The sequence below is a fragment of the Hyposmocoma kahamanoa genome, unplaced genomic scaffold (genome assembly GCF_003589595.1).
Source record: "Hyposmocoma kahamanoa isolate Upper Pololo Valley unplaced genomic scaffold, ASM358959v1 102, whole genome shotgun sequence".
In the NCBI taxonomy this organism is placed as follows: domain Eukaryota; kingdom Metazoa; phylum Arthropoda; class Insecta; order Lepidoptera; family Cosmopterigidae; genus Hyposmocoma; species Hyposmocoma kahamanoa.
In genome coordinates this window covers 12262497-12275100 of record NW_020653337.1, presented here as the reverse complement: position 1 = coordinate 12275100, position 12604 = coordinate 12262497, and the positions used below count along the sequence as shown (strand labels likewise).

Genomic DNA, 12604 nt, shown 5'->3' with positions numbered 1-12604 from the left:
TCATACGCTCGCCAGGTCTGTATTCAATATTAAGGTCAAAATCTTGAATAGCAAGCCACCAATGAGCAATACGGGGAATTAAATCCTTCTTGACAAGCGTGGTTCTTAATGCGGCACAATCAGTAACTACTTTCACGGGAATACCAGATAAGTATACTCGAAATCGTTTCAAAGACTCTACCACGGCTAGTGTTTCAAGTTCGTAGCTGTGGTAGAATAGTTCTTCCTTGGTAGTGACTCTACTAAAATAAGCAATAGGTTTAAGAGTGCCATCATCCTGGTATTGCAACAGAATCCCGCCTAAACCCTTACTACTTGCGTCTATGTGCAATTCAGTCTTGGCATCCCTGTCGTAAATACCTAAAACGGGTCTTTCGATTAATTTTTGTTTCAAAGTTTGGAAAGCATGTTCTTGTTCTGATTCCCAGCGCCACTCAACACCCTTTTGAGTGAGTTCAGTAAGCGGTCGCGCAATTTCAGCAAATCTATGAATAAATTTCCTAAAATATGAAGCCAAGCCAATAAACTGCCGTATCTCATGAACGTTGTTTGGCCGTTTATATTGGCACACGCAATCAACTTTGGCCTGTTCCGGCTGTATAGTGCCAGCAGTGATCTCGTGCCCTAAGTAATTAGCGCTAGTCTTAAGAAAAGAGCATTTTTGTAAATTTAATTTCAAATTCGCATCTTTGAAGAATTGCAAAACACGTTTTAACAAATCTAATGAATCCCCTCATGAATCGTAACTGTAGGCAACATGATGTCATCAAGGTAAAGAACAACCAACTTAATTAATCGGAGAAGACAGTGGGCGCATTAGCAAGACCAAATGGTATTTTCATAAATTCATACTGGCCGGAAGGTGTCACAAAAGCAGTTTTACGAATAGATTTTTCACTCAAGGGCACTTGCACATAGCCTTGCGCGAGATCTAAGGTTGTAAAGAATGACTTTCCCGCCAAACGAGTAAGCTGGTCTTGTATATTACGCAACGGGAAACGTTCTTTTACAGTGCGCGCATTCAAGGCGCGATAATCAACGCACTGTCTATAGTCACCGCTCTTTTTCTTTACAAGGACTACGGGACTTGCATTATCTGACACTGATTCTCTGACAATGCCTGCATCCAACAAATACTGTACTTTCCTATTTATAATTTCGTTGTCCCTATGAGAATACCGGTATGGTTTGCAAATGACGGGGTCTTCGGTGGTAGTGTTAATGTGCATGCTTATGTGGTCGGTACATCCTAAGTCATTCGTACTTTTTGCAAAACAGTCACGGAATCGGTTCAATAATTTTAGTAACGTGTGACGGTCAGCAGTACTAATTTCACCTACGTTTAAATCACCCATAGTTATAGAATTATCGCATTCATAATTTTCAGTACACTTTTCTACTGTTAAAACAGTCGAACTTTCACAATTCACACATTCATCTATAATCTCGGCACGCGCTACTAATTTATTTGATTTCCATACAATCGCGTCGTCACCTACGTTTACAATCTTCATAAAGCATTTTCGTGAAGATAAAACGGCACCAGGTATAAAGAACGAAATACTCCCTAGCTCGAAATAGACGGGGTGTGAGAAAAATGTGTGTTCTCTTTCATTCCTATTAAAATCAACTATTACTTCAACAAAAACAGAATTATGTTTTGGCACTACAACATCACTTAACAAATAAAAAGGATATTTTGAAACAAAGTCAATCGATTGTAATTGTACGTCACTGAGAGCGTTTTTTAACTCGTGAGTGTAAACAAATGTGACAGTGTTTGCTGTAGTCATCATACTTATATTTTCTTGGTTTATTAACGATAATTAAATCTATTTCTGAAAAATTATAATCGGTTAACTCTGCAGTACCGTGCAATAATACATTATCCACAAAAACTTCAATATTTATAGTGCCTAGTGAATGTGAATATGCACCTCCGAAGCCTTTCTTCACGACGGAAGATGGGGAAACAGTAAGTTTCATTCTATGAGCACATTCAACTGCGAGTATATTTAATACACTGCCTGTGTCTATGTACGCGTGGAACGATACCCATTTAAATACACTTTCTTTTTATAAATATCCATGTAGATGTCGTAAGTAATGTGCAAAATACTACTGACCTTTGGTGTATGTTTACGCGAACGGTCCGTTGCGTACCAGCAAGTCGAGGCGTTGTGGCCAACACGCTGACATACGTCGCAGCGAAGCTGTAGTCTGCAGTCCCTTGCCTCATGTCCTGGACGCCGACATGCGTAGCATATCTTGGGGAGCATTTGGTGCTGAGGATTTGCTGTAATTGTGCCTCTTCTCCATGTAGATCTTCTTGTATTGGCCGTAGCTTCAACCCGCTTGTAATTTTCTAATGAAGACAAGTATCCATAGTACAATTTTTCCGGTTTATCGCACTGGTAGACCTTTGCATTTGCACGCAGTTCGGTTGGGAGACCTTTTATAATGCAGGAAATGGCATCTGTTTCATAAATCTTGCACTTTTTAAGAAGTGATAACTTATCGTGGAAGTATTTCGTCATGGTCTCGGTGTCGGATTTAGTTCTGGCCAACATTTCTTCCAGTCTGTCAACGTAGTCTGTAGATCGAGGAAATGCACTCTTCAAAGCTTCTTTCCAAGCGCTCCACGTCAAGTTGTAATCTTCTAAATCGTCATACCAATCACGCGCTGAGCCACGAAGACGAATTTGCATTGTGAATTGTCGATCTTGGTTACTCCAGTTGTACACGTCGCCTAATTGAATTATTTTATGGAGCCACCCAGTAACGTTGCTAGTCTTCTCATCTGGTTTAAACTTTGGTATTACTTCGGCTTCAGTAGGAGTAATTCGTCGCCTCTTGACGGGTAGGTCGCCACGTGGTTTTTCAAGAAAAAAATTTTCATCTTCTTCAGGAGGCGCACAGAACGGCTCATGATTCTTTCTTTTTCGCTGACCAAGCCCCTCAATATATGGGCCAGACATTTTTTTGGTCCAGATACCACTTCTGAAGTATTGTAGGAGTGGCGAAAATTAAGAGTCGGACGGGCAGCGTAATGGCTTTTATTCAAATAAGCGCAGACAGTGAAAAAATATTCCTACACTAAAGACAGAGCACCTCCTATATAGACAATCAAATCAACCCTTTCCCTTATACTAAACAATGTTACAATTTTACAATTATTGTTGTTACTATTATCTTTACAATTATTATTCTAATTACTATTATCGTTACAACATTATTATATTTACTATATTCATCGATCAATATTAATTATTAACAATCATAAATAACGAAACCTATATTATTTACAAAGCACCGCCATCTAGTGGCAGGGTGATGTATTTAATTACACTGTTTTAACGGCCTGCCATAGTTGTAGGGACGGTGTCGGTAGATGGGGCCGCTAACACATGATGATGATGAATGCATGATTACGCTGGAATAGGGCACGCGCACACTACAAGTATTACGAGTATATCCATGATTGTACCATGCGTATTAAATGTATATAGCTCGCTTTTAAATTTATAATAGGTGGTGATTTACTATAAAATGGCTAAAAATATTAAGACAGTATTGTAGTATTACGTTATCGTCGAACTTTCAGTATTTCATTCGGTTGTTTATGTAAACTTTTGAAGTTTTCGGTAGCTTAGTAAATAACGCAGTAATTTTCGAATTTGTTTACGTTCATTATTAATTTACTTTTCGGAGCTTTAATGGGTACTGCAGTCGAATTTTAAAATTTATCAATCAACTAATTTATTCAGTTGCATTTCAATACTTCTATTTATCTTACTATCCACGACGGTAGCGTGAGCTAATAATTATATTATCATGAAGTATTATTTAATATTCGAGTGTAGTAACCTGAAATTGTTATTGTTATTCTATTGTTTTACGATAATTCACCCGAATAGTTACAAAAATTGCCACCGAAATTAGGTAAAGTAACTCCAAAATTTACCCTAATATCAATCCGATATGCCAGCTTCATCAAGCTCAAGTTTTTGAAATTGGATTATTTAGGCAGGTAAAAGTTCTGCATTAGTCGTAAGTAACCTAGTACCTACACACATATCTGTTACATAACACGTATTTTTCATTATTTGTATACAATTTTTGTCGACAGGAGCTTGCCGCCCTCGGCGGGCAAGCTCCTGTCGACTGTCATCAACAATAGTGATAAAGAAACTCAGTCTTATAAGGCCTTTTAAAAAACCTCGACTCATTTTGAACGCCTCACGACTAGTGAGACTAAAACTCAAGACTAATTCGAGTCGAAGTCTTTTAACCCTAGGAAGCTTAAAAGACTTATAGAACTAAAACGACTGGCGCGTCATAGCCTCGGGAGTCGCGAGTCATGAGCCGTATGGCGTGATTTTATTTCTACCCACAAGACATTTATTTTACGATTGTTGTTCACAGAAGTCAGTTAATTATAACTAATTAAATAAACGTGATTATTTACTACATACTACGTCATTTTTATTTATAAACTTCGGGCTTAATAAGACATAAAATAGGTATACATTGCAAACAACTTGAGTCGTTTAAGTCAAATAAGTCGTTTCAAGTCTTTTAGTATAACGACTGAGACTTATTAATAAAAACTCGAACCTCCAGTCATAATTAATTTCGTTATTTTCGCTCCACCACAAATGACACCGAGCACTAAGGACTTATGGCCAATTAAGATAACCACCAAAGCCATCTTCAACAACACTCACGATGTAGTTTTGACAGTTTTTCATAGTTTTGCACGAAATTCTGAGTAAGTAAGTTTTTTTGCAAGTTTGCACCTATCTGGGCAGGTTTGCTGAAAGTAGGATAAAAATGAAGTCGTGTAACTGAGCAATGCTTAGCCTTGTTTAAGTGCAACCCAAATTTTTGCTTTGCATAGGTACGTCACAGTTACGAAACACGGGTTCACTCTTATTATGTCAGAAACGAAGCAATGTTCAAAGCTGTGGACTTCTACAGAAGAATGTACTCCAAAAAGACAGAAGCAGATGTTCGGCAGGTAAAGTGATGGCTACTGCATTCATTATATATTCTATATTCATGTCAAAGAATCATCCATGTCGATTTATTTTTTAGATAGTCAAGACAAAAACCGGATCCAGGGGGCCTACTATGAGCTTTTAAGTAGAGGTGGGCGCTTAAACGAAAAGCACGAAAAGTCTGCTTTTTAAAATAAGCGCTTAGACACGCTTTTCATTTTAAGCGTAAGCGTTGTTTTTAAACATAGTCTATGCGCTTAAACGTTTTTCTAAACGACTTTTTAAGCGTCAAACTAAAAAGCGTTTAATTATTTCAACGGTTAACAACTACAAAAGTTAAACAACTTATGTTTTTGAACGCTTTTAAACGCCAATGAACAAAATATTAATACAATAATGTTATGTCACAATAAAAATATGACTTCTTTTTTACAAAAAACTTACTTATCTTAATACCTTTAGTGGTCTACTCTTGCGTTTCGCTATCAACACAGCGTTGCAAGCTTTTTTTAACATAAAAGTCTATGCGCTTAAACGGTTTCTAAACGATTTTGTTAGCTTCAAACTAAAAAGCGTTTAAAAAATATTAGAATAATAACGCATAGATACAGAATAAATAAATTCTGTATCTATGCTTTAAAAAAACAAAAAAACGCTTTTTTTTTAAAAAGCATAACGTTTAAAAAAATAAACAGTTTTTCCCATCTTTACTTGTAAGCCAGCCAAGTTTCATGCAATTTACTTGACGTGGTAAAACTAAATTGCTTAAATTCGTATCATGACCAACACAAAGTTGAACGGAATGGCATGACAGGATGATGATTGATGAGATTTACTTTTTAAACGTTAATGAATGCCTCTGACTGGCTAGCTGACATCTAGCAAGAGTAAGATGGAACTACATACTGAGAGTCGTATTCTAGAACTCTACTCATTACTCAATGCCCAAGTCAAGATTGCAATTGAAACACAAGCACTGGAAATACGACCCTAATGGCAGGAACTTGAGTATGATTTCGAGCGCTTTAAACCATATTCAAGTCAGGATCTTAGTATGATTTCAAGCACTGGAAATACAACCCTAATGGAAGGAAGTCCAGTGGGCCTGATGGTATTCCTGCAGTTGTGCTCAAAACGTGCGCTCCTGAATTGACTCCGGTCTTAACGCGCCTCTTCCAACTCTCATACCGCTCAGGTGTAGTCCCGGCTTCGTGGAAGACTGCCTGTGTTCACCCTATCCTAAAAAAGGGTGATCGCTCGGACCCGTCCAACTACCGGCCAATTGCGATAACCTCCTTGCTCTCTAAGGTGATGGAGCGCGTGGTGAACAACCAGCTCCTAGATTACCTTGAGGATCGCCAGCTGATTAATGACCGCCAGTACGGCTTTCGTCGTGGTCGCGGTGCTGGTGATCTTCTTGTGTATCTCACTCACCAATGGGCAGCTGCCATTGAGCGCAGGGGGGAAGCATTGGCCGTGAGTTTGGATATAGCTAAGGCTTTCGATCGGGTCTGGCACAAGGCTCTTCTATCGAAGTTACCATCCTACGGGCTCCCAGATGGTCTTTGCACCTGGATCGCCAGTTTTTTGATCGAGCGGAGCATTAAAGTTGCGTTGGACGGTTTCTGCTCGGACTCCATGCTCATCAACGCTGGCGTTCCCCAGGGGTCAGTGCTATCGCCAACCCTGTTTATCCTGCATATCAATGATATGTTACTGACAAGTAACATTCATTGCTATGCGGATGACAGTACTGGTGATACCTTTTATACTGGCCGTGCAAATATGACCCAACAGGAAGTGGTAGAAGGAAGAGCACAACTTGTGTCTGAAATCGAGACCTCACTGGAGCAAGTCTCCGTATGGGGCCGACAAAATCTTGTCCGCTTTAACCCCACAAAGACACAAGTTTGCGCGTTCTCCGCTAAGAAAACTCCATTTGTTATAGCGCCTAAGTTCCAAGGCACTCCCCTCGTCACCTCTAATAGTATAGGCATCCTTGGCGTCGACATCTCGAACGAAGTCCAGTTTCGGGGTCATTTGGAGAATAAAGCCAAAATGGCTTCTAAAAAGATTGGTGTGCTCAACAGAGCGAAGCGGTGTTTCACATCGGGGCACCGGCTTTTGCTATACAAAGCTCAGGTTCGGCCCCATATGGAATACTGCTCGCACCTCTGGGCTGGAGCACCCAAGTATCAGCTTGATCCACTTGACTCCATCCAACGTCGAGCTGTTCGAATTGTCGACGACCCTATGCTTACAGACGGTTTAGAGCCCCTTAGTTTGCGGAGAGATGTTGGCTCTCTATGTGTGTTCTACCGTCTGTATAACGGGGAGTGCTCAGACGAACTCTTTGAGTTGGTGCCTCCGTCACTCTTTTACCACTGCACGACCCGCCGAAGGAGAAGACTCCATCCCCACTTCCTCGATGCTTGGCACGTCACGACCACTCGAGCATCTCGTTCGTTCTTTCCCCGAACCAGTAAGATGTGGAATGGCCTTCCTCCTGAAGTGTTCCCCTTGCGCTATAACATGGAGTTCTTCAAAAGACGTGTAAACAAGGTTCTCCGGAGTCGGCAACGCATGGGTGATGCCTCTGGTATTGCTCGTGTCCATGGGCGACAATGACCACCTCCCATCAAGTGGCTTGTCTGCTCGTTTGCCTACTATCTGGCATAAAAAAAAAAAAAAAAAAAAAGGGACTTGAGTATGATTTCGAGTGCTTTAAATCATAGTCAAATACTCAGATCCTGACTTGAGCATTGAGTAGAGCTCTGGAATACGACCCTGAGTAGAGTTCTAGAATACGACCGTTAATCATCATGAATCATATGAAAGAAATAGACAGATGTACTAACCTGGGAGCGTCCAAGCAGTATTAACCGATTGTGTTCAAAATGAGAATTATTATATTTTTTTATTAATTTTATTATTGATTATACATAATATGTTAATTTCTAATATCGGCAACTTTTCAATCATACTTTACAATTAGTCGTACGACAGAATTACATGTCATGTCTAGTCATTATCATTGAAATTAATAAGGCGAGTTTGTTATTTGATAGCATAATTGGAACGTATCCTGTATTCGTACATTTTTATTGATTGCATTAAAGTCTTTGGCACTATTTAAAAGTTTTTTTACGATTTTCGGTCAAGAAAATTAGTAAAATGATTAAAATTCCTTTTAAAAATTGCAATAACATTCTTGCCAATAATTTATCAACAATACTTTAAAGATTGGGAACTCGAACTAAAATTGTCAAAAAACGCGCAATAGATATTAATGGTATTTATTTATTGATAATGAAACTGAAAATATAATAAAACTTAAACAATATTTCTTAAAAATGTAACACAATCTAAAAAAAGTTAGTTACGGAGTAACTTTTCTTGAATTGCTTATTTTTACATTTACTTGTAAGTCAATGCATTTACAGATTAGACTTTGCATGGCAAATGGCACGTCATGATACGATTTTACTATGAAAGAAAAGGTGAACGGATTTCGAATGCGGAACGTAAACTGCATGGACAGTGAATTGTTTTTGTGAGGTCATAGTACAAATTTGACAGGCAATCCAACTTACAGGCTTAAATAGCACTGCGCCAGTGTGAGTTGAGCCATAGGCTTAGGTATCTTTGCATAAATATATCCCAAAAATAAAAAGGAGTTAAAAGCTTCTATTGATTGGATAGCCGACCGGGAAACACTTGTGAAAACGGTAGCCGGGTGAAATTTATTCAGTTACTTTAAAAAGTCTACAAATTATTCTAAACTTATGTCATACTTTCTTATCAAAGTAATTATTATTTACTATATACCTAATGCATTGTAGAATTACATTCCGTTCATGTCGAATTTCCATGTGCAATAGCTTTTGAAGTAAAGTAGAAGGCACTTTAGGTTTAGGTCTACATTGAATGTGTTTTTTTTGAACGAAAATTTCTTTCTTATTTTTTCTGACATTGTTAGTAACAATCTTATTACTTGTAGTTTCAAAAGTCTTATTCACTTTATTTACCACAGTTGTACCATGTTTTACCATTTTTACTTCTTCTGGTCTACTATCATCATCACTTGCAGCCTTAGAAACGTTAACAAATAAGTTTGTTATATGTTCAGGAACTCTTTGTACAGGTACATTAGTTGTACATATAGTCTTTGATGTTGGGCCAACATTCATGTCAATTGATTCCTCTGGTTTAGTTTCTTCATCTGAAGATCCATAGTCACACATCAATGAGGACAAAGCACCACATACAGTGGGTTCAATGTCTTTTATAGTCTCAGTTGACTTAGGTGCTGGTGCTTCAGTGTATATTTCATCATCGTCATCTTCAATCATATAATTTTCATTTGTCAGTGGTTGATTTTTGTCTTTGTCATCATGTTCTATAAAGTTTTGTATTCCTGTAAAAGGCTGTAGCTTTCTTTTATCATAAATGTTAGGCACAATATTATTGTTTTTTTGAGATTGTTCATTTTTATTTTTGCCTATGTCTATTTTATGGGGTGTATCCTTATTAGGGAGAATGTCATTATTATTGTCATTTAATTTTGTAGAATAATTTTTATCATTACCAATATTCTGTCTAGATTTGAACATTTTTCTTTTGTTGTTTTTATCAGCTCTAAATGGTTGCTTTCTTTTATGGCCTGAACCTGTAAAATAATTAAAAAGTATATTTTTAGAGACAAAGCCTATGCTTATAAATTTCTCATAAAAAAAAATAATTAAACTAAGTGTCAAAATTTAAGCTAAGTCTAAGGTTGTTATTTCATTCATTTTATCTATCACAGTAAGTACAACAATGAAATAAAAAAAAATATTGATTATAGTCACACCTGACACATTATCTCTAGTTCTCTTGTGACTGTTGAGACCCATTTTTTCTCCTCTCTCAATTTTTTCTTTCATTGCAGCTACTTTCTTTTCCACATTTTCCTTTGTCGGATATCTCTTTTTCCTTTCATCCCTCCATTTTTTGATTTCTTGTGGATTGTCCAGTTTCGCAATCTTTTTGAAGAGACCAGAAGAATGTTGCATTTGTATATGTTTAGTAATAACTTTGGGATGTGCTATGAATTGACATCCATCAATATTGCATTTCTGGAAAAATAAAGTCCATTTATTACATTTTTAACATTTGTTAAATTATATAAAATAGGTTTTTTTAGTAGAAGTAGCGGCTCACTACACACAACTATCTATAGTCGTCACAAAATAATAGATCATATTTGACACATGTCATCGCAACGTAAATAGTGATGTGAACTGCAATATCGGTAACCAGTTTAAACGATTCTCACGAGAAATCGATTAAAAATTTTAGGAGTTTGTAATCGTTTAGGTTATTTTTCTGTTCATTGCTTTTCAGTTCTAGATATATCAATCAACATTTATTTAAACGTTATACAGTTTAATAGAAATAATAAGTAAGTATTTTAAGTGAGCACAACGGCAACCTGTACTTGTTGTTGTATTGTAGTTATACATTAGCATAGTTCACGAGGATAACCTGTACGTAAATAACAAAATTCTGAAGTAAAACAAAAGACCTCCTTATTGGAATTTTTTATTTATCAACGTCATCGGAAGATGAACCAAAACCATCTGTTGAGCTAGTTTCACCAGTCCATATAATTAACTCGTTTTCAATTAAATTATCAATATTAACATCTCTGTCAAAATCTTCTTTTATTAGTTTTCTAGTTTTTTCCACCACCTTTCTCCAGTCTTCCTTTGTTACTTTAGTACATGCTTCCTTTAATAAAGTCATCATTTTTTTTGTGGAGAACGGTGGCTTAGTATTATTACGTCCTGCGTAGCCTGTAAAAAAAAAACACTGTTGTAAAATAGTAATGTTCCTTCACAGTGATATTACAAATTCGAAAGTTTATATGTTACCTCTTTACATTTGTACTTTATTAAAATATGCTACTAGTACAAAATAAGTCTTAATATATACGAATTTAAAATAACAGTATTAAATGCAAAAATATTAACCTTTAATTTGAGCCCAAATCAACTCAATAGCATTGTATTGACAGTGGTACGGCGGTGTCCTTATAATTTTATGTCCATGCTCAAGTGCCAATTCATCAATTTCATACCTAAGTTTTGTAGGTCTATGCTCTCGCACTAATCTTAACAATTCCACTTTCAATAGCTCCATGTCAGCTTCGACACCATTCCTCTGTAGCCATGCCACCAAATCAGCCTTTTTATTTGCCTGAGTCGGCGCTCGATCTATTTGAACCGAATGATACGATGCATTGTCCATAATTATTGTACATTGTTCGGGGAGGTTCTGAAGTAAAGTTTTAAACCACTCTTTAAATTTGTTTGCGTCCATTTCTTCGTGATATTCTTTTGTACTTTTTGATTCAAATGCTAGTAAAGCATTATTAACGAAACCTCCCCCGGCTGATCCAGCATGGCAAATTATGAGGCGACCACCTTTTCCCATTGGCACTTTCGAGCTGGATGCTTTAGTGTCGTCGGTCCATGATTGTGGTACTGTGTGGTTTGAGTTCAACCAAGTCTCATCGATAAACACAACATTATCCCAATTTGTAATTTTATTCATTTCTCTCAAAAATGAAACTCTTTGTAATATTAAATCATGTCTTTCCATCATAATATTTCTTTTGTCAGACTTCTTGTATTTAAAACCAATTTTTTTCAAAATTGTAATCAGTGAGGTAGCACTCCCAGTAAATAAGCCAAGCTCTCGAAGTGATACCAACAATTTACTCACAGTAGGGTACTCGTGTCTAGTATAATATGTATAAACATGGTTACGAATAGCGTCTGCATCGAACGTGTCGATACCTGTTACAGGCTTGCTTTTCTTCCTCTTTCTAGGCGTATGTAATACGTTTTCTTGAGAGCCGGAAGGCCCATATTTTTCTTGTATGATGGTGTGTACCGTTCTTTTGCCGATTCCAAGTGCACTTGCGACGCGATTTTGCACTTGTGTCACTGGTAATAGAGGTCCACCATTAAGTGACTCCCTTTCGAAATAGTCGTGTAATTTCACAACCAGTTCGCGAGTCTGGCTATTTAAAGCACGTCCTCTTTTCGACATGTTGAAAAAGAGTTCACACAGAATCAAGTCCAAAATATCCAAGCCAAGGTCAACGAGATTGAAAATAGAAGTAGTCCAAAAGCACAGCCGAGTCACAAGAAAAAACACCACGAATAACCAAGCGTACAGTCAACTTCCAAGACGGCGAAAGACTGCGCGGGCGCCGATGCAGAGTGACGCTAAATCGACATCAGTGTTGCCGTTTCAGAATTTGCGATAAAGAAAAGGAAATACAAATCTGACTTTACGGTTCTGTCTACTATAAATACTAGTATACTCAGTCTAATTTTGTAAGCACTTTAAAATTTTTGTTTTTGTAATTAAATAAGTCATTTTTTTAAGTGAAACCGATTTGACTCGATGATAGTCGGCGCGTATTGGTTACAACATTATTATTAAAAAGAATTATTTCTTTGTAGACTGAAGATGTAACTGTTTATAAGACGTTTCGGAGTAACCCAAAATTGGATTTTATTTTGGAATTCCTGCGAAAATAATACTTGAAA

At 37.2% G+C, this 12604-nt stretch overlaps 1 protein-coding gene across 1 annotated transcript in view; it reads left to right on the top strand.

The window, feature by feature from the left end:
• The first annotated feature begins 1116 nt into the window (after positions 1-1116).
• The window catches only part of LOC113233669 (chromatin complexes subunit BAP18-like), a 24503-nt gene continuing 13015 nt past the window's right edge, over positions 1117-12604 (top strand). The window contains exons 1-2 of the mRNA XM_026468847.1: positions 1117-1138; positions 1914-1975. Of these exons, the coding sequence (XP_026324632.1) occupies positions 1117-1138; positions 1914-1975 (84 nt within the window). The remainder of the gene's footprint in view (positions 1139-1913; positions 1976-12604) is intronic.